The sequence below is a fragment of the Solanum verrucosum genome, unplaced genomic scaffold (genome assembly GCF_900185275.1).
Source record: "Solanum verrucosum unplaced genomic scaffold, falcon-dt-bn FXZP01000154.1, whole genome shotgun sequence".
In the NCBI taxonomy this organism is placed as follows: Eukaryota; Viridiplantae; Streptophyta; class Magnoliopsida; order Solanales; family Solanaceae; genus Solanum; species Solanum verrucosum.
In genome coordinates, this window is record NW_026020217.1 from 2,687,627 (window position 1) to 2,708,979 (window position 21,353).

Genomic DNA, 21,353 nt, shown 5'->3' on the forward strand with positions numbered 1-21,353 from the left:
CTATAAAAGGTTTTTGGGGATGTCGGGTGCGATTGTAAGGCCAAGTAAGATGTCAATGGGCAGTGGGTCTATGTAGGCAGCAGGGGCATTTCACGTTTAGTCCCAAAAAATATCACCCAAGGCTTGCGTACATCGCTTATGGCATGTGGGCATCGGGCAAGCGTTGTCAGCCAACGGCAAGCGACATCAGCCAAGGCGTACACACATCGAACGTGGAAAGTGCGCAGCGGGCAAGCGACGTCGGCCAATGGAAGGCCGCATCAACCAAGTGACATTGGTCTTGAATTGCCCTAATCGGCCGTGGTCTGTGCACATCGCTTAGCCGACGTCCGCCATGAACTAACCGCATCGATCGTGGACTTCTTATATCGGCCATGGTCTGTGCACATCGCTCTGCGTCGTCGGGCGTGGCTTGCCCGCATCGCCCTTGGCCTACACACAAAAGTTAGTGAACATCAAATGTAGCCTGCCCGCATCGCCTTTGGCCTGGGCACAACGGTTAATCGACGTCAGACGTGGGCTGGCATCATCGGTCGTGGCTTGTGCACATCGCTCAGCCGTCGTCAGGGGTGGCCTGCCCGCATTGCCCTTGGCTTGCACACAACGGTCAGCCGACGTCGGAAGTGGCCGGCCCACATCTCCTTTGGCCTGCACAAAACAGTTCCCAATTCATTGAGGAATGCTACCTGGTTGATCTTGCTGCCAGTAGTCATATGCTTGTCTCAAAGATTAAGCCATGCATGCGTAAGTATAAACAAATTCAGACTATGAAACTTTGAATGGCTCATTATATCAGTTGTTGTTTGTTTGATAGTATCTACTACTCGGATAACCGTAGTAATTATAGAGCTAATACGTTCAACAAACCCCAACTTCTGGAAGGGATGCATTTATTAGATAAAAGGTCAGCGCGGGCTCTGTTTGCTGTGATGATTTATGATAACTCGACGGATCGCATGGCCATCGTGCCGGCGACGCATGATGAGACCACAGTTTGGACTCATTTAGGGCTTGAGTTTTATAGATTTAGTGTCCTTAAATGCATATTTTGTCTCAATTACTGATGTAAATCCTAGTTTTAGGTATTCGGAGTTTGAGGCAAAGCATTTATTAGTCCACAAATAGGACTCATTTAGGGCTATGTTATGATAGAATTAGTGTCCTCAAATGCATATTTTATGTCAATATCTGATGAAAACCCTTAACTTTTTGGTATTTGGAGTTTGAGGGAAAGCGTGGAGAATACTTAGCAAAAAAGGAACAAAGGCAGCTGAAAGAACGAAGAAATTAAGATTTGAGAATCGCCAAACCCATTCGGTGAGTCGCCCAAAGGTCTTATCCTCGCCTTTTGTTCCACTGTTCTGAGCCCTGAAAGAAAAGATCAAATCGGTGGTGAAAAAGAGCAATTGGCGTATCGCCGAGCAGTTCTGCGAAGCAGTACTATGTCACCCAATGATCCAAAACATGACGATGTTGAAGGATAGATCAAGATGGTGATGAAACCTACCAAAGGGCAAATCGCCAGTTAATCAGCAATCTCGACTAATAACACCGAATGATCCGCTGTAGCACAGATTTTTGAAAACTATAAATACTCGTTGAAAGTTGTAGCTTAATATCATATTTTTAATATAGAAATTTTTAACATAGAATTTTGAGTTCTATGTTTGGAGAGGGTTTTGAAAAATATAAAGAATCAAAGGGTTGCAACTCCAAGATTTTTGACTTGGGTCTTGTGGATTATTCACTCTTTGCCTTTTTGAGACTTAAATCTTCATACCCATTTGAATGCAAACTCATATTGGTATAAATTTCTATCTCTTTCACATGTCTAGCTAAATCCCCAATTCTTGGGGTGTGATTTTCTGAATATGGGTTAGATTATCTATTGGGTCTTGCTTCTTGATGGTTTATTTATTGTGTAAATGTGTTTTTGTTTAGTAGTTATGGTGGAACTTGATGAAATTGTAGTTGCAAATATGATTTAAACTTGTGTTTTCGGCTTGTTCGAGAGAGAGGTCGTAAAACTAAGAATACTAAATTGATGGCCGGTGGGAGTGGGTCAACATGAGGTTCATCTTGAGATAGTGAACCCTAGTCCTTCTCCCACAAACTCAGCTCGAAAGACTGAGTGGGCTAAGGCGGAGGTTGTTCTTCATGCGGCAAGTGGGTGTCCGAGAAGAACCTATTTGATTTGGGGTAAGTTGCTCGAGATATAATTTACCCCCACTATAGTCTAGCCTAGCCACAAATACTCAACGGATTTACTATCAAAAACATGTACCTAATAGTCTTGTCTAACCTGTATATCTGTCACATCCCAAGAATTTTGTCTCCTTGATTAGTACTCTTTGCATTTTTGATGTTTTTGCTTACTTGTCACTTACCCCCATTGATAATTGACGCTTGCGTCACCCCTTAGATATAACATGTTTATATTCAATAATGTTTTTAGCTATGACTAATTAGAACTTCATTTTATTTTTCTATTAATTCTCAAGCCCACTCCCTTGGGACTCGACCCCAACCCTCGGTTGGGTTACTTTACTATTGTACGATCGTAGACACTTGCATTGGAAGTTGTGTCTTGATTACGCAAACATCAAAATGGCACCGCTACCAGGGAGTGGTGTCACTTGAGAATTCTTAGATTAGTAGATTTTTTGTTCTTTTTAGTTGTAGTTTACTCACTTAATCTTTAGTTTTGTTTTGTTTGCTTGTGTGAATATTTCAGAAAGCTTGAGTGTTAATGGTAGCTAAGTGGGGCACCAAGATGATATCAAAAGTCTCAACGATGTCCAAGAGCCCAACATCAACGGTCCCCATCTCATGGGAGGTATTGGAGCTATCCGATTACCTCCAGCTGAGGGAAATGCAGTGATCCACATAACGAGTACTATGTTGCAACTCTTCCAACTTAAGGTACTTTTCAGTGAGTTGGCTCACGAGCATCTTCAGAACTTCATGGATGTGTGCGGACAATTCTCATTCAAAAACATATCTCAAGAGGCAATCCGGTTAAGATTATTCCTTTTCTCGTTGATGGCAGAGGCGTGCAAATGGCTGGCTGGGTTTCCGCGTGAATCCATCACTTCCTGGGAGGAATTGGTAACTGGATTTCAAGTGCAATTTTTCCATCCCTCGAAGATGATGACCCTTCGGGATAACATTCAGAGCTTTAAGCATCAGGAGGTAGTGCCTCTGTACGAAACTTGGTTACGGTTCAAAAAGTTGGTGCTTCAATGCCCAACCCATGGTTTGCCTGATAATGTGCTGCTTCAGTACTTTTACCGGAGTTTGGACTCAATAAACAAAATGGTGGCTGACCAACTTTCGCCTAGAGGATTAATGACGTAGCTATATGTAGTAGCAGTCCAACTTTTAGATGGCATGACAACCATCAACATAGTGTGGTACACTCGCGAGGACCAAGTCTCTCCTCTCACCTTCAAACTATCTAAGGAGCAAATTGAAAAAGATCATGATAGACACCAAAACATGGACAAGATCTTGACACAAGTTGACATTTTATCCAAAAATGTCATGGGGGCTTGTGCCCGTGGTGTCAATGCCGTAGGGGTTGGGAGTGCAAATCCTGAGGAGATGAAGTTTGAAGCCTTGTATAACGATGAGGTAAATTTCTAGCCAACCAAGGCGATAGCTATTGTTCAAAGTATCCAAGGCAGGGTGGTAACCAGGGTTAGGCTACAGACGAAGGCTGGAATGATCAAGATCGTGAATGGATGGACCATTATCCGAATTGGAAGGATGGAGAGAAGGATAGATATGTGCCTCTCTATGAGCTCCAAAATCCCAAGGACTTGGTAGGTGGTAGGTCTAAGGATATGCTCTCACGTATTCTCAACAAAGTTGAAGGGTCAGACAAAATGTTAAAAGGCATGAAAGAAGATGTGTCCACCCTTAGCAAGACCGTCACCTCCCATTCAGTTTTGATCAAGCAGTTAGAGACCCAAATGGGTCATATCTCGTCTCACCTCAATCCGAGACAACAAGGGGGTTTGCCTACTGACACTATGGTCAACCCCAAAAAAGAGGTTTGAAGGTGCACTTGCGTCCTGCTACAACGTTAACTAATGCGTTGTTTTGGAGGAAACCCAAAACCCTTAATTGCTTTATGTTGCTTTGATAAAATAATGGCGTGTTGATTGTACAGATGGAAGTGTGGAGAGTGATCAAAAAGCACAGATTGGCGAGCAACAGGTTCGATCAGCGACTCTGTGAACGGTTTTGTGACCCCGTACTAGACCGCTACTAGACTCAAGACCAACTTACATTGGAGTTTGTAAAGCTCGGTGAGCACAGGAAATTCTTGGCGAATCGTCGACCTTGTCGGTGATCCAAGTGGAAACCACTGTTTGGACTCCCCAATTAACGGGGGGATTTTGTAAAAATTGGTTAAGAATGTAATTGCTCGGCGTGACGCCGAATGGTTCAGCGCTCATGACTAATGTCCTGAGTGGTTAAGAACTGGACGATTTTTCAAGCTAAAAGTTTAAAAGTTTCAATTACCTACGCTCTCCCTCATTTTCAAACATTACAAGCTCACACCTAGTTTTACTTTCAATATCATTGCATCTCTATTGTATTTTGGTTGATTTGTGCTTGGAATTGGATTACCTTGCCGCCTAGCGTTTCAATCAATCTGTAGTCAGCACAAGAGGTAGATTTTGTGAAACACCCCGACTTTTCCAAACGTCTAAATTAACTCGTACCTTCGTCGAAAGACAAAGAGAGTGAGTAATAAATAAAAAAGGATGTGGTATGTCATATTTTAAGTGTTCAAGGGTTTTATCTCAAGTTTTCAAGAAGTAAGTGGCAAAATAAAAGTTGGCGAAAGTTATCATATGTTCCTTTTTAAAGATTTTTTTGAAATTTGGGTCAAATATATTGGATGTTTTCTCCCAATATATAAATAGTTAGAAGGCCTATTATCCATTAAATCTAAAGTCTACGAGTCTAGTTTGCAGCGCACAAAACCCCGTATCAAACAGACATCCGAGTAAAAAGTTATGAGGGTTTTACTAGAGACTGCTAGGATAAAAATCCAGGTCGGGTAAAGAAATATGTTATGTCAGCTATTTAACATTTTTAGCCATGGAAACAATTCATTTCAGTTTCAAAACTAGAGAGAAAGATTAGGAGAGGGTTTCTATGGAGTCCTAGCATAATGAATGTGCGTACCAGATATGTATATATAGTGTTTGCAAATATTAGGACATAAGGAACAACTTTCGTGAAGGAACTACGGTCTTTCAAGCGTTCATTGGAAAGGTCCTGATAGACGACTGAGTAGACCTTCTCAACAGCAGGATTGATTCTTATCCGGTTGGCTAGCCCCTTTCCTCCAGAGGTGCCAGAGTTGGGAGGTTTGTTACCTTTTGTTGCATATATCATTATGGGTAACAAACCTCCCAACTCTGGCACCTCTGGAATGATGTGCCCCTTGAATTTTCCAAGCGTGAGTTCTGGTTGAACTCTATAGCTTTCTTACGCCATATTGTATCAGATGCAGGCATTGCGGTTGATACACAAAAGATTGAGGCCATAAAAATTTGGCCTAGACCTATCACTCCGATTGAGGTTCGTAGTTTCTTAGGGTTAGCTGGGGTACTACAGAAGGTTTGTAGAGGGGTTTTCTTCACTTTCAGCACCATTAACGAAGCTGACTCAAAATGCAACTAAGTTCCAGTGGACTGAGGCTTGTGAGCATAGTTTCCAGGAGCTAAAGGACAGGTTGACATCAGCACCAGTTCTAGCATTGCCAGAGTGTTCAGAAGGCTATGCGATGTACTGTGATGCTTCTGGTTTTGGGTTGGGATGTGTTCTATTGCAGCATGGTAAGGTTATCGCATATGCTTCAAGGCAGTTGAGGAAGGATGAGAAGAACTATCCGACCCACGATTTAGAGTTGGCTGCAATTGTGCATGCATTAAATATCTGGAGACACTATTTATATGGCATTCATGTTGACATCTTCATAGATCATAAAAGCCTTCAATATATCTTTAAACAGAAGGATTTAAATTTGCGACAACGTCGATGGCTTGAGTTACTAAAAGACTACGACGTGGATATTTTATATCATCCAGGAAAGGTGAATGTGGTAGCCGATGCCCTCAGTCAAAAATCTATGGGTAGTTTATCCCACTTAGGTGTTGAGAAGCGGGAGCTAGCGCGAGAGCTTCATCAGTTCGCTAGCTTAGGAGTCAGATTGTTAGAGTCAGACGATAGTGGGGTCACAATTCAGGATACAGCCGTATCATCTCTAGTTGTAGAAGTAAAATCATGACAACAAGAGCATCCTGGCTTAGAGAAACTTAGAGCTAAGGCTCATGATCAACAATCTTTAGCATTTGATAGAGCAGAAGATGGAGTCCTCAGATATAGCGGTCGATTATGTGTTTTGAATGTTGCAGGGCTTCGATATCGAATTTTGGAAGAGGCACATCATTCCTGTTATTCTATACACCATGGTTCGACGAAGATGTACCATGATATTAAGGAGATCTATTGGTGGCAGGCGATGAAGAAGGAAGTTGCTGAGTTTGTGGCGCAGTGTCCTAACTGCCAACAGGTGAAGGTTGAGCACCAAAAGCCCATTGGGCTAGTTCAGGAGATAGTCATTCCTTTGTGGTAGTGGGAAACAATTAATATGGATTTTATTATAGGGTTACCTCGATCGTTTTGCAAGTTTGACTCTATTTGGGTAATGATAGACTAACAAAATCACCCCACTTCTTACCAGTCATGGCTACTTTTTCAGACGAAGACTATGCAGGGCTCTATATTAGAGAGATTGTTAGGCTACACGGTGTCCCAGTATCTATTATCTCTGATAGAGGAGAACAATTTACCGCCAACTTCTGGATGTCCTTCCTGAAAGGATTATGAACACAAGTTAATCTTAGTACCGCCTTTCACCTCAAACAGATGGCCAGATTGAGCGCACAATTTTGACACTCAAGGATATGTTACGGGCATGTGTGCTAGCCTTTAAGGGAAGTTGGGATGACCACTTGGCTCTTATTGAGTTCGCATACAATAATAGTTATCATTCCAGCATCGGGATGGCACCTTATGAGGCATTGTATGGGAGAAAATGTAGATCCCCTATTGGATGGTTTGAGGTAGGTTAGTTAGGGTTGATCGGACCTGACTTAGTCTAGTAGACAGCAGAGAAAGTTAAGCTCATTCGGGAGAGGTTGCTAACAGCTCAAAGCCAACAGAAGTCATACTCAATTGTGCGACGAAGGGACAGAGTTTTGTGTCGATGACTGGGTATTCTTAAAAGTCTCGCCTATGAAAGGTGTTATGAGATTTGGCAAAAAAGGCAAGCTTAGTCCAAGATTCATTGGGCCATACCGGATCCTTCGGAGGGTAGGACAAGTGGCTTATGAGTTAGATTTGCCTTCGGGGCTAGAATTTGTTCATCCAATTTTCCATGTATCGATGCTACGGAAGTGTGTAGGAGACCCTTATCGGGTTGTCCCAGTTGAGAATGTTCAGATCACAAAGGATTTGTCCTACGAGGAAACTTCAGTTGCCATATTAGATCGACAAGTCTGTAAATTGAGGACTAAGGAGGTGGCTTCGGTTAAAGTATTGTGGAGAAACAAGAATAGAGAAGAGGTGACCTGGGAAACTGAGGATGGCATGAGGTCCAAATATCCTCACTTGTTTCATACCCCAGGGTGATAGAATATCATTTTATATTAGTGAAGTAAGGTTAGATACCTATCCATTTATTATTATTTTTATTTTATTATTATTACTTATTATTATGGTTGTTGTTGTTGTATTTTGCTCGCACTGTTATTGCGAAACTGTAGTGCTTAGCTATTTATGCCGTCATGTCAGACGCCTAGGTTAGAATTTCTGTGTTTCAGGTTATGGATAGTCACATTCATAAATGATACTTTGCCTATACTTTGGAAACTCATAGGGACATGATTATGTGACTCAATATTTTTTTCATTTGAGGACGAATGTTTCTAAGGAGGGAAGAATGTAACACCCCGACTATTACAAAACGTCTAAATTAACTCGTACCTTCGTGGAAAGACAAAGAGGGTGAGTAATAAATAAAAAAGGATGTGGTATGTCATATTTTAAGTGTTCAAGGGTTTTATCTCAAGTTTTCAAGAAGTAAGTGGCAAAATAAAAGTTGGTGAAAGTTATCATAAGTTCCTTTTTAAAGATTTCTTTGAAATTTGGGTTAAATGTATTGGATGTTTTCTCCCAATAGATAAAGAGTTAGAAGGCCTATTATCAATTAAATCAAAGGCCTACGAGTCTAGTTTCCAACACACAAAACCCGATATCAAACAAACATCCGAGTAAAATGTTATGAGAGTTTTACTAGAGACTGCCAGGGCAAAATCCGGGTAGGGTAAAGAAATATGGTATGTCGGCTATTTAACATTTTTAGCCATGGAAACAGTTCATTTCAGTTCCAAAACCAGAGACAAAGCTTATGAGAGGGTTTCTATGGAGTCCTAGCATAATGAAGGTGCGTACCAGTTGTGTATATATAGTGTTTGCGAAGCTTAGAACATAAGGAACCACTTTCGTGAAGGAACTATGGTCTTACGAGCGTTCATTGGAAAGGTCCTGACAAACGACTGAGTAGACCTCCTCAACAACAGGATTGACTTATATCCGGTTGGCTAGCCCTTTTCCTCCGGAGCTTCCAGAGTTGGGAAGTTTGTTACCTTTTATTGCATATATCTTTATGGGTAGGCTGGGGCCCTGTCCCGCTAATCTTTAATACTCTTAGAGGCTGGCAGACTAGTGTGTGGGGTGTATAGCTACGTTATGGCCATACTGGCCTATGTGGTTGTTTTGCTGAAGCTTGTGAGCTGTTTGATGTATTGTATTGATATATAACTGCTTTTAGTTTTGGTATAGATATCATGGTGGCCTCGACGGCCCAATCAGGACTTCTGTTCTAGTTGACTATTTATTTATATGATCTCCTGGGAGTAGATATTTCTTTTATAAATCAGTTGGCAGGGACCTTGCCGGTCGATGGCTTAGTTTTAAGCTGAGATATACTTGTTTGATTTCTTGATTGTGTGTGGCTGCCATGCAATAGTAGAAAATGGTTCAGCAGGGTCGGCTCGGGCTTGAGTTTTGGCATTAGGAGCCAGGTGCGCCCCTTGAGTTAGGGGTGTGACATTTTGTATGCCCCAAATTTATTTTATGAAAATTTATGCTCATTTACAATAACCAGATCTTGTTGAAACTGTCCTGACCCTATCGGATAGGACTAGATTGTTTACACGCATGCTTTGATTTGACAATCTTGCTCGAGTATTTATGACTGTTGAATTCCAGTGATTGTATTCCTTAATATGGATTAAAATTCGAAAGGTTGTGTTTGAGTGCTATGTGTCATACCTTGATTGTACTAATGCATACTTTGATTTTGTCTTCAGGGGTTACAGGGTTGAATTCGAGAAGATGGGTTGAAAATAGGTACGTTGAGCCATTTGGCGAGCTGAGTCGTGCTCGCCGAACCACTCAGAGGTTTTCCTAACCTCCCCATTTCGCCTTTAATTTAATGATAAATGTGTTGTTAATTCTATAACTTTTGGCGAGAAGTTAAGGTCACCAAACACTTTCGGCGACTCACCGAAAGTCACTTTTTACCCTTGTCAACTCCCCTGGATCTTTGTGCACTGTAGCTCTCAGCAGACTAACTCTAGATCACCGAATGATATCGGCAAGTCACTGAAAGAGTCGGTGAAGTTTATTAGTGCTTTTGTCAAATATTTCTCTAACTTCTCTTCGAGATTTTACAGATATCACTAAAGCTAAAGCTGCTGAAAGAATAACGCCAGCTCAAGAGAAGTCCAAAGGAATTGTGATAAAGGAAGATGCAGTTACGTCGAAAGGAAAAGCTTCAAAACTACCCATAACTACTGGGAAAGGCAAGGAAAAGAGGCCCACTCCTGCCAGGAAAACCATTACCCTAGACCCTAATACTCCTCCATGGGCCAAGGGATTTTGCAGAGTGCTGCATGTTTTTCCAGTCAACAGACCTTGGTGAAGCTAGGACTGTTGTTCCCCTTGAGGTGACCTTAGGCACTGATCCCTAGTCTCAGGGTAAGGCATCGGAAACTGATACCCACATAGGTAGAGCGACCGATTAGCCAGGATCCCCTCTTTACCCCCCTTTTTGTCTTACTTTATTTTGACTTTTGGTTTTTGTGTTAATTGCATTTGAGGACAAATTGCTTTTATTTGTGATGGGGTGAGGCCCACCTTTGTGTGCTATTCGTGAATTATGTTTGTTTATGTATTTTGGTTGTAAGTTATAATTGTGTTAAATACTACTTTCTGTTGATGTTTGATCTTGTGGCACCAACTATTTTAAATTGCAAAATGATTTTGATCCATCCAAAAAATTTTGCCACCTCTCGTGTGCTGAACGTGGATGTTCTTTTGCAAAATTTGAGTCTCGATTCCAATCAATATCGTTAACTTGAATAGTGTTCTCAATCGAACGAACATGAATGCACAGCTACGATGAGGACAAATGAAGTTGCATAGACAATATGTGAACTCTTTGCATCTCGTTATGACTAGCCTAGTATCGAATTGAGTCTCTTGTGATGATCATTGCACACTAGAGAAAGTGTGGAGTCTTGTTTAACTTATAGTGTCAATGCCTCGTGTGATGAGCTTACCTTTGAACTATAGATGATAGATCCTAGAATTTTCCCCATTGGTCCGGTCAACTAAGTGATGCTATCTCTTGATATGATATTAGGCAACTTCTAAGAGTGTGAGATAATTTGACATACACTAGTTTTGTGATCTACCTTGTGAGTATGTGAACCGCTTTTGAATACCCATTGAGTCTTACCTTTCTTTAGAAGAAACATGATGAAAACTAGACCTCTCTTAATCCACTACCTATAATCCTCTGGATTTGTGGTTTATTGAATAGACAACTTAGGCCAAAAGCCCAAGTTGGGGGTGTGGTGAAAACAAAAGGGAAAGTCAAGATGTGCAAGGAAAGTCTCCTTTAACCCATGGTTTTGAGAAAAATGGAACCCCTCCATATAAAAAAAAGACAGAGAAAATCAAAAGAAAAAGAAAGTTATGGAATAAAGTACAAAAGAAATGGGGTTTCCAAACAATTCATGGAAAGTTAATAATAGGATGACTTATGAGCACTAAAGAAAATGATGAAGGAACAGGAAAGGAAGTGTTGTGAGTTCCACATTTCATGAGGATGAAAGTCAGTGAGCCTAAATGACAATACCTTTGTACTCATCCTCATCAGAAGCCTTGAAAATACCTTCTTAATCTTGAGTGAGCCGAAGCAAATGTTGATTAGAAAATACAGGCACACCTATTTGTGAAATTATGCATTATGTTCTTCTTTATGAGTGTGAGTGTTGCATTTGATTCCAAAACATTAAATGATTAAACCGTTGTGTGTTAATATGGAATCATTCCTTGTGTGAGGGCATTTGAACACTTTGGTTGAGCTTGAACTTGCATTTGAAGCAAGTATTGTGAGCATTAGATTCTTTGAAATTGGTGAGTCACAACTTGAATCTTTGAGTGCACATTTGATCTTTGCATAAGTAAATTGAGTCTTGCTGTGTGCATTCATGATTGAGTCTTGTGTAGCATTGTTTGAGGTACCCTTTTTGAACGGCTAAACTTGAGTTTGCTTGAGGACAATCAAAAGTTTAAGTTGGGGGTTTTGATGAGTCCACAAATTGGACTCATTTAGGGCTATATTTTGATAGAATTAGTGTCTTCAAATGCATATTTTATCTCAATATCTTATGAAAACCCTTAAGTTTCAGGTATTTGAAGTTTTAGGGAAAGTATGGATACTACTTAGCACAAAAGGAACAAAGGCAGCTGAAAGAACGAAGACATGAAGATCTGAGAATCGCCGAACCCATTCGGTGAGTCGCCACAAGGTCTTATCCTCTCCTTTTGTTCCAGTGTGCTAAGCCTTGAAACAAAGGATCAAATTGACAGTGACAAGGAGCCGTCGGCGTGTCACCGAGCAGTTCCGCAAAGCAGTACTATTTTCCCCAATGATCCAAAAAATGATAATGGTGAAGCATAGAGGAAGACGGTGATGAAACCTACCAAAGGGCAGATCGCTGAGTTGATCGGCGATCTCGACTTACGACGCCGAATGATCCGCTATAGCACAAATTTTTGAAAACAATAAATACTCGTTGAAAGTTGTAGCTTATATCAAATTTTTAATATAGAAATTTTTAACATAGAATTTCGAGTTCTAAGTTTGGAGAGGGTTTTGAAGGGCTTGAAGATTCAAAGGGTTTCAACTCCAAGATTTTGGACTTGGGTCTTGTGGATTCTTCACTCTTTGCTTGTTTTGAGACTTAAATCTTCATACCCATTTTAATACACACTCATATTGGTATAAATCTCTATCTCTTTTACATGTCTACTTAAAACCCCAATTCTTGGGGTGTGATTTTGTGAATATGGGTTAAATTATCTGTTGGGTCTTGCTTGTTGATGGTTTATTTATTGTGTAAATGTGATTTTGTTTAGTAGTTGTGGTGGAACTTAATGAAATTGTAGTTGCAAATATGATTTCACCTTTGTGTTTTCGACTTGCTCGAGAGAGAGATCATAAAACTAAGACTACTAAATTGATGGCCGGTGGGAGTGGGTTGACATGAGGTTCAGCCTGATAGAGTGAATCCTAGTCCTTCTCCCACACACTTAGATCGAGAGAGTGAGTGGGCTAAGGCGGAGGTTGTTCTTCATGCGGCAAGTGTGTGTCAGAGAGGAACCCATTTGATTCGGGGTAAGTTACTCGAGAGATAATTTACCCCCACTATAGTCCAGCCTAGTCACAAATACTTAAAAGATTTACTATCAAAAGCATGTACCTAATAGTCTAGTCTAACCTGTATTCTTATCACATCCCAAGAATTCTCTATCCTTGATTAGTACTCTTTGCATTTTTGCCTATTTATCACAAACCCCCATTGATAATTGACGCTTGCGTCACCTCTTAGATTTATCATGTTTATATTCGATAATGTTTTTAGCTATGACTAATTAGAACTTAATTTTATTTTTCAATTAATACTCAAGTCCATTCCCTTGGGACTCAACCCCAACCGTTAGTTGGGTTACTTTACTATTTTATGATCGTAGACACTTGCATTGGAAGTTGTGTATTGATAACACAAACATCAAGCATGGACACTACTTGGCAAAAAGGAACAAGGCAGATGAAAGAACAAGAAACAGAAGACCTGAAGATTGCCCAAACAATTGGGCGAGTTGACGAATGTCCATGGTCTTGCCTAATGTTCTATTGAGCTAAGCCCTGGAAGAGGTGACCACATTGGTGATAGAAAAGAGCATTCGACGGATCGCTGAACAGCCATGATACCGACTAAAGTTACAGAATGCTAGAGCTAAATTCAGGGAAATTTTGGTGAGCAATAGAGCCAGTTGGCGTGTCACCGATCTACTCGTTGAAGGACAATCAGGTCGCCAAAGATTGCTGAAAAAGATCTGCACACGCGCTGATGAACGAAATAATAGATAGAAGGCGATTCGTGAAAGTGTTCGGCGATCTCTATTTGGATCGTCTAAAGTTACAGTCGCCAAACCATGAAAGAGTGAAAACTGAAAGCGAAAGAGAACGATTGGCACATCGCCGACCTATCGGCAACATCTGAATAACCTCACCCGAATGGTCAATAGCAGTCACACATTAGACTTATTTTAATTGATTTTTGGAGAGGAGAGAGGGTATTCAGAAATGAGTGAACAAAAAAATTTAGTGAGAGGATACCACAAAAGGCTATGAAGAGGGATTTTTATCAAAATATTGTTAGAGATTTTGTAATCAAGAAGATCTTTAGCTGATTTCTTCAGAAAAATTCTCATTTTTCTGTATTCACTTATGGAAGAAGAATGGATGTGAATTTTTCTACTTGTGATGTGAGTGGCTAAAACCCCTCTATTGGGGTTTTGACTATGAAGCCAATTGTTGAATTTTTGCTAAGTGGGTATTGTCGAAATGCAAATAGGGAGGTTAATTTGAAGTGGGTCTTAATTGTTACTACGTATTGAATTTGTTTTACATATTTAGTGTAATTGATTCCGCGTTGTGAGCTTGCTCGAGAGAGAAGCACAAAACTAAGGTAGCAATGTTAGCATTCTTAGTAGTGTGTTACCCGAATTTCAGCTCGAGAGAGTGTCACGACCCAAGCCTAGGGCCTAGACGTGACCGGCGAATGGGGAACCCGAAGGAACCCCAAACAAGCCTCATAGCGTATCATTACACATCCTTGGTCGCGGAAGCAATTAAAATGACCATAAGCAATAAACATAATCAAAGGGGGAAATCGGGACTAAGGGAGCAAGAGAAAAAAAGAAGAAATGATACATAAATACCATAGATGAGTCAAGCTCAAGCATAATACAGAACTTGTCCAACACCACCTCTAAACATGAGTACTTAGCGGGGGCCAAGACAAACTACCGGGCTCACCCTCATAGTCAAAATATAACTAAAAAGAAACGTCTTATACATAGCAAAAGATCATGAGCAACGTCCCCGGAATGGAGGACTCACCAATAACCTTGATAGGAAATCGTATTAGCCACGCGGAGGAGGATGGTCAAGCGGTGCTCCGGTCCCTACATGGTGACATCATGTAGGCATAGAGTATGCGTTAGTACGTTTGAATGTACTAAGTATATGGGGTGAAATGCAATGCTACAATAGATGGACATCATAGGAAAAATGCATAATCATACTCGATAGATAGCATATTAAAGAAATGATATGTATAATGATGCTTACATAAAAATCATATTTAGTGGGACGTAGTACATGTGTGGTGAGTGACCATCAATATAGTATTTTCCAAGGCCTACCACCCCCTTGGAGAGGCGAAAGAGGTACAAACCCCTCAATGTGGTTACCCGGGCCTACCACCCCCCGAGCTAGGGACCAAGGTACAAACCCCTCGATGTGGTTATACGGGCCTACTACCACCCCGTACTAGGCAACCAAGGTACCAACCCCTTGATACGGTTACCCGGGCCTACAACCCCCCGAGCTAGGCTTGGTCGATTCACAACACTTATATAGAGAAAATCATATATATGTATCCATTTCATCATCATTTCAATGATTATATGACCATCCGACTCATAGGACGTACATTGGACATTCCATTTCCTAAGAATTCTATCAATGGCATTTTATCAAACACATGGTGGGCTATTGTTCATGTAGATAAAATTATGTCTTTCAAGAGTACTAAGTCCAACCAATTCCGAAATACATATAAATCAGCCCACCAACAACATACATAAATATATCAACCTTCATAATTTGATCATGGAAGCATGAAAACCATAAACATCACATAATAATTCCATTTCATGATAATATGCAAAAATAAACCATAATAGAATGTGTAGTAGTAATTCCATAATTCAAGAGTTCATAAATGATCATAAGGACCCATAAACTTGAAGTAAAATAGAGGATAAATGGTTGGACTTGTGGAAATGAAGGTTTCCACAATCAACCCACATACCTCAACTTTGGAGAATCCTTGATGAAGATTGGAATGGAGAATTGAAGCTTGAGATTGAGTCTTGAATCCGGAATTAGAGTTTGAGATCTTTGAATTTGGTTGAAGATCTTGGTGAAATTTTGAAGAGGGCTTAGAGAGTGTTTTTGAGTGTTTTGAAGCTCGAAAGAAATATAACTAAGTATGGGACATATCCTTCCCGCTACAGTAACTTAGCTCTCTGGAAATTGCAATTCTGCTCGGACAGCTTTTGCGAAAATGATCATAACACCTTCATCCTAACTCGGAATGATGTGAAACCAATTGCATTGGAAAGCTAACTCAAAGGGATTTAATTTAATATGTGGTGGCCCTTCCAGTTCCTTGTGTGCTAAGAGATATGCCCCTTTAAAGTTGACCCTCCAAATTGCACTTTTTGCGATTTTCGAATTTTGATACGGTTGCTCTAAAATTCGGGTTAGATCCATTTCCCACTCAATTTGACCCCCTGAATAAGAATATGAAGTCGAATTTCCGAAATCATGCACGGATTTTGAGATATATGGAAATTACAATTATAGGTGTTTCCAAAGCACATTTTCGGGCATTTTTGGGGTCGTTTCAACAACAGCGATTTTTTAACTCTAATTTTTTTTCCTCCAACTAATATCGCTGTTATGGTAGCGTTTTCATAGGAAAAAATTGGCAGATTTTTGGAAAATTGCTGCCAAGCGTTTTCCTTAAAAAAAAAATTCTTTTTTTAATTATTTTTAAAAATTTTATGAAAGAACAATTATTTTTAAAAGAAATTGATGACAGGGAGCCTGATTCCACCCAAAATTTTGGACTCTACATAGAAATCATCAAAATAAGACACGAACTTTAATCGGTGTCGAATTAGGCTGCCTTTTCAGTGATTTTTGTTAAAAATTATTTTTTAAAAAACCTGCATTCTATTCAAACGAAAAAAAAAAGTAAGAAAAATAATTTTAAAAAAAAATTGAAGAGAAACGAATTTTTAAAAAAAGAAAAATTTTTAACTAAAAAGCTGCCAAGGTAGCAATTTTCAGCCATTTGACAGCTTTTTTATAAAAAAAAATATATATATATCTTGAAATAAGGCAGCGATTTTTGGTGGAACTAATTTTTTTTTAAAGAAAAAATCGCTGCCTTTGGCAGCGATTTTGGTAGTAGTATTCTTTTATTTTATTTTATAAAATAAACTTGTTTATATTTTTTTAAATCACTAGCGATTTTCGTTAATGTTTTTTCTTAAACGTTTTATAAATTTCGTGGAATTTAAAATATCGCTGCTCGTGCAACGTCTTTGCGATTTTTAAAGAAAGGAAATCGCTGCCAGGGCAGCGAAATTCCCCTTTAACTATTTTTTTTAAAAAAATATCACTTAAGACAAAGCGATATCATAAATAAAAATTGTCTTATATATTCATGATCATTATTTGAATTGGAGTGTGTCAGATTACAATATGGGAGAGCCTAGCCATGCTTTCATGCATTTGAATTCTTTTTTAACCGGAACCAACTGATAGGTAAAAATTGTAATGTTTTCTTATTTATTAGAATTAAATTTTTTTAATATGCAATATATTTATATTATTATATTTTCTAGGTGTGACTAACTTCAAGATACAGTGAATTATTGTACACAAATTGTGAATAATAATATTATGGGTGATGTACGAGTTGGTGAGTTGCATAGTGATGAATCTTTGGAGCATGAACTAATCGATAATGATGAAATGTATGAGGATGATGATGATGATGTGAATGATACACCTAATGCATCCATTGAAGATCAAAGTGTTAATCATCATTCTACAGTGATTCCATACTTAGTTCACACTAAAGAAAGTGCAAAAGATTTTATCTATACAAAAGATGATGGTTCTGTCCGAACGGCACTTTGGAATCCAAGCAATCCTAAATATATCCAGTCAGGTTCGATTGTTGCAAACTAAATATTTTATAGTTATTTATTTATCTGTTGTTGATTAATCTAATTTGTATATTGCAACTAGGTATGCTATTTATGAATAAGAAGCAAATGAAATATGTCGCAAGAGCATATAATCTTGCACTAAAAAAAGAATTTCCTTGTGATCAATCCAAAAGTAAAAGTTGGAAAGTAATTTGCAAGCGTCATGAGTTGGGGTGTAATTGGATGATTCGCTTTAGAGAGATTTCAAGTGATATATGGAAGGCAGGAAAAATGATTGAACCGCATACTTGTCTTACAGATAATTATAAGGAGGATTATTTCAATTTGAATAGTAACATGATTGCCACTTCATTGATACCATTTGTTATGCAAAAATTCAGATATAAATATTAAGATGATCCGTGAAAATTATCAAAGGAAAGCATCACTATACTCCTAGTTATAGAAAAACACAAAAAAGTCGGAGAAAAAAATTTCAAATGGTTCATGATAATTTTGAAAGTTCATTTAAGGCATTACCTCGATTCATGGTTGCACTACAATTATTTAATCCAGGCACTATTATTGAGTGAGAGCATCATTCTACAACAATGCAAGGTGAACAAATCTTTAAATTTCTTTTTTGGGCTTTTTAAACAGAGCATTAATGGTTTTCAAAAGTTGTAGGCCGGTCATTTGCATCGACGGCACACATCTTTATGGATTGTATGATATGAAACTGTTAATTGCGGTTGGGATTGATGCTAATGGAAATATTTTCCCACTTGCATACGCGTTAGTTGCACGTGAGAGTTTTGAATCTTGGTCGTGATTTCTCAAGTTATTATGGACACATCTTGTTTGTGAACGACAAGGAATTGGCTTCATTTCTGACCGTCATCAAGAAATCTTGCAATGTATTCAATTTTATGATTAGTTGAGTCCACCCAACACATACCATAGATTTTGTGTTCGACACTAAAAAACAAATTTTAATAAAAAATTTGTAAACAGTGAACTCGAGAAATTAATGTGGTTGGCTGCTACAGAGCACCAGAAGAAAAAGTTTGTACAACGGATGCAACAAATTAAAATATTGTCTCCTGCAACATATGAATGGTTAAATAAATTTCCTTTGGAAAAATGGACAATGTATAAGGATGGTGGTCGTAGATCGGGTGCCATGACGACAAATGTGTCTGAGTCATATAATGATTTATTGAAAAAAGCTCGGGGGCTTCCTGTGACTGCCATGGTTCAAATGACGTTCAAAACTCTTGTTGATCGTTTTTGTCGAAAAGAAACAGCCTTGCAATCACAATTCTTCAAAGAAATATGTTGTGGCCTCTTGCAATAGATAAAAAAATTAATGATTATTATCAAAAAGCTCAAGGGCACACAGATATGATGACTTACAACACTGGTGATGGAGTATTTGAAATTCTTGCTTTTGCTCATGATGGTAAAGGTGGAAATGTCCACAAAGTTACTGCAAAATGTAAGAAATGTTCTTGTGGAAAATGGAGAAATTATCATATGCCTTGCTCGCATGCCATTAAATTTTGTAGACTTCGCGGGAATCGAGCCAAAGTCATATGTAAGTAAATTCTACAATACAAAATATTACAAACAAACATACGCTGAGACATTTATCCTAGTGGGTGATGAAATGTATTGGCCGCCAACTCATTTTAATTTAATTGCAAATACTGAATATTTGCGAACATGTGGTATGCAAGTAAGAAGCCGACTTAAGAATGATATGGATATAGTTCCGGCTCGCATGGCCAGAAAATGCAGTGTTTGTAAGGAAACAGGTCACACAAAGGCACGATGTCCTACTCGATTTTAAATATATTGTCTATATTTTTAAGATGAATGTAATTTTTCTGCCTTGTTATTAATATTATAATATATCGTTTTTAAATACTTGTTGACATGAATTTAATCTGTCTTGTTGCATTTTAAATATATTGATTAAATTAATCTTTCAAGTGAGTTAAAAAGTAAAAAAGATAATTTAATATTTTGTAAGTACACTACATTTATATTATAATTATATAATCGATTTGACCTAATTTAAACAGTATTGATTTGACCTAACATAAAAAGTATTGATTTGACATAACTTAAAGGAAAAGAAACATCCTGCAAATGTTGAAAATAAAGAGGAGAATCTCACTGCGATGACAATAAATTTCAAACTCTTTGTTTAAATTTACACGAAACAACAAATTTCAACACACATAAAAATCTGATTTGCTGCATAAAAATCTTTAGTCTTTCAAGTAAAGATACATAAAAATTATTCTTCTGAGTTTTTCGAATCTTCTACGTCTTCATTTTCAGAATCTCTCTCATTTTGATAGTGACTACCTGCTCCACATCTAGTTGATTGTGTAGCCTAGATGTTCTTCGAAGTGGATTTTCTATATCAAAAATTGAATGTTGTGAAGCTTCAACATTAAACCTTGGATCATGGGACACGGTTACCTATAATACAATACAATACAATATTATATAATATAATAAAATAAATATGCACATAAAATTAAGAAAAAATTATAAAATTTCTATGGAAATTATCATACTTACATTTGAAAAATTCAACATCCCACCAAATGGAGAATTATGTATAGGAAATCACGCATACCATGCTGAATACCATATGAGATCAGCTGAATTGCGCAAAACTAGATATTGAAACATGTGGAGTTACAAAACCAATTGTTTCTTGACTTGAAAAATTAGTATTAGTGTTAGAGGGGCCTGCAGAAAAAATCAAGTGTGGGATAATAAGGCTCGGGAGTAACCACCAAATGTGTGTTATTATCAACCAAATTATCTTCATCAATCAAATGATCCTCCGCACAATTTCGACCATGACCTTCACCAGCGCTCCTTCTACCTCGACGTGCACTATCTCTAGGTGTTGTTTGTCGCGATCTGCGAGATATTTGTACTGGTGGTGGTTCATCGTATTGAGTGTGAGGATTGTAATCAGGAGCAAAGCTCAATCGCGTCCCTAGAAGGCCGCATTCATTGACTCTATTGAAATACGAGCGACTTTCTCCGTATATTGTCTCATTTCATTAGATTGATTTTCATCATTTTCAATCATCCGAGCTCGATGATACTGCATTTCATGACCCCTAGCCTATAATGAATAAAAAAGTATTAATAACAAAAAAAATGTTAAAGATCGATATAATAATTTAAAATTTACATAATATACATACTAATGCCTCATGTGTTCCTGCCATGTGTTGATACCCTTTCTGTACAACATGTGAATTTCCAATAAACATGCGGGAATGCCTCATATACCAACGAAAGTAATCTGCTTGATCACTTACAAATGGAGGTCAAATATACGATTTTTGATTGTTGTTCCCATAAATATTGTGTATAGTTAAACGCATCTATATCCTTTTATTTTATTTTGGATCGTTTATCACGCTTAAAATGATGTTCGAAAAAACTGGGTACACGGTCCAGGAATATGTTGTAAATAACCAAACTGTCTCACAACACGATCAATCATGTGTCACTCACGATAAATTCCATAAATAAGTGGGCACATGTGTCATCCAGACAGATTGTCCTGACCGACAGCACTCAAGCAATCCATTAATAACATCTTCTGAATAAGGTTGCCAAATAAACTATAAAAAAATATGTAAGTAAGATAATTATTAAATTTTTTTGACAAAAAAATAAAAAACAAATATGTACACTAACTAAAACAATCTTATGAAATTCTCTTTTGTACTATTATGTCATATAATATTCTTATTTTGAGGACCTACCAAAAATCTATGTATATGTCATTA

The 21,353-nt window shown here is 38.3% G+C and overlaps 1 protein-coding gene and 2 pseudogenes across 1 annotated transcript; 2 read left to right on the forward strand and 1 right to left on the reverse strand.

Annotated features, from left to right (window-relative positions):
- The first annotated feature begins 17,269 nt into the window (after positions 1-17,269).
- On the forward strand, positions 17,270-17,934 carry LOC125830723 (uncharacterized). The gene is made up of 2 exons (XM_049509895.1): positions 17,270-17,540; positions 17,621-17,934. Exons 1-2 carry the CDS (start codon positions 17,270-17,272, stop codon positions 17,932-17,934), a joined length of 585 nt encoding a protein of 194 aa, XP_049365852.1.
- Positions 17,935-18,550: 616 nt separating this feature from the next.
- Positions 18,551-19,125, forward strand: LOC125830724 (uncharacterized; annotated as a pseudogene).
- Positions 19,126-19,825: 700 nt separating this feature from the next.
- On the reverse strand, positions 19,826-20,662 carry LOC125830725 (uncharacterized; annotated as a pseudogene).
- Between the last annotated feature and the right edge of the window lie 691 nt (positions 20,663-21,353).

Bases quoted from the DNA above. Each gene is read 5' to 3' on its own strand.
- LOC125830723 (XM_049509895.1), top strand. From the start codon at position 17,270: ATGGGTGATGTACGAGTTGGTGAGTTGCATAGTGATGAATCTTTGGAG. The intron at 17,541-17,620 runs GTTCGATTGTTG...TATTGCAACTAG, and splicing joins TCCTAAATATATCCAGTCAG to GTATGCTATTTATGAATAAG.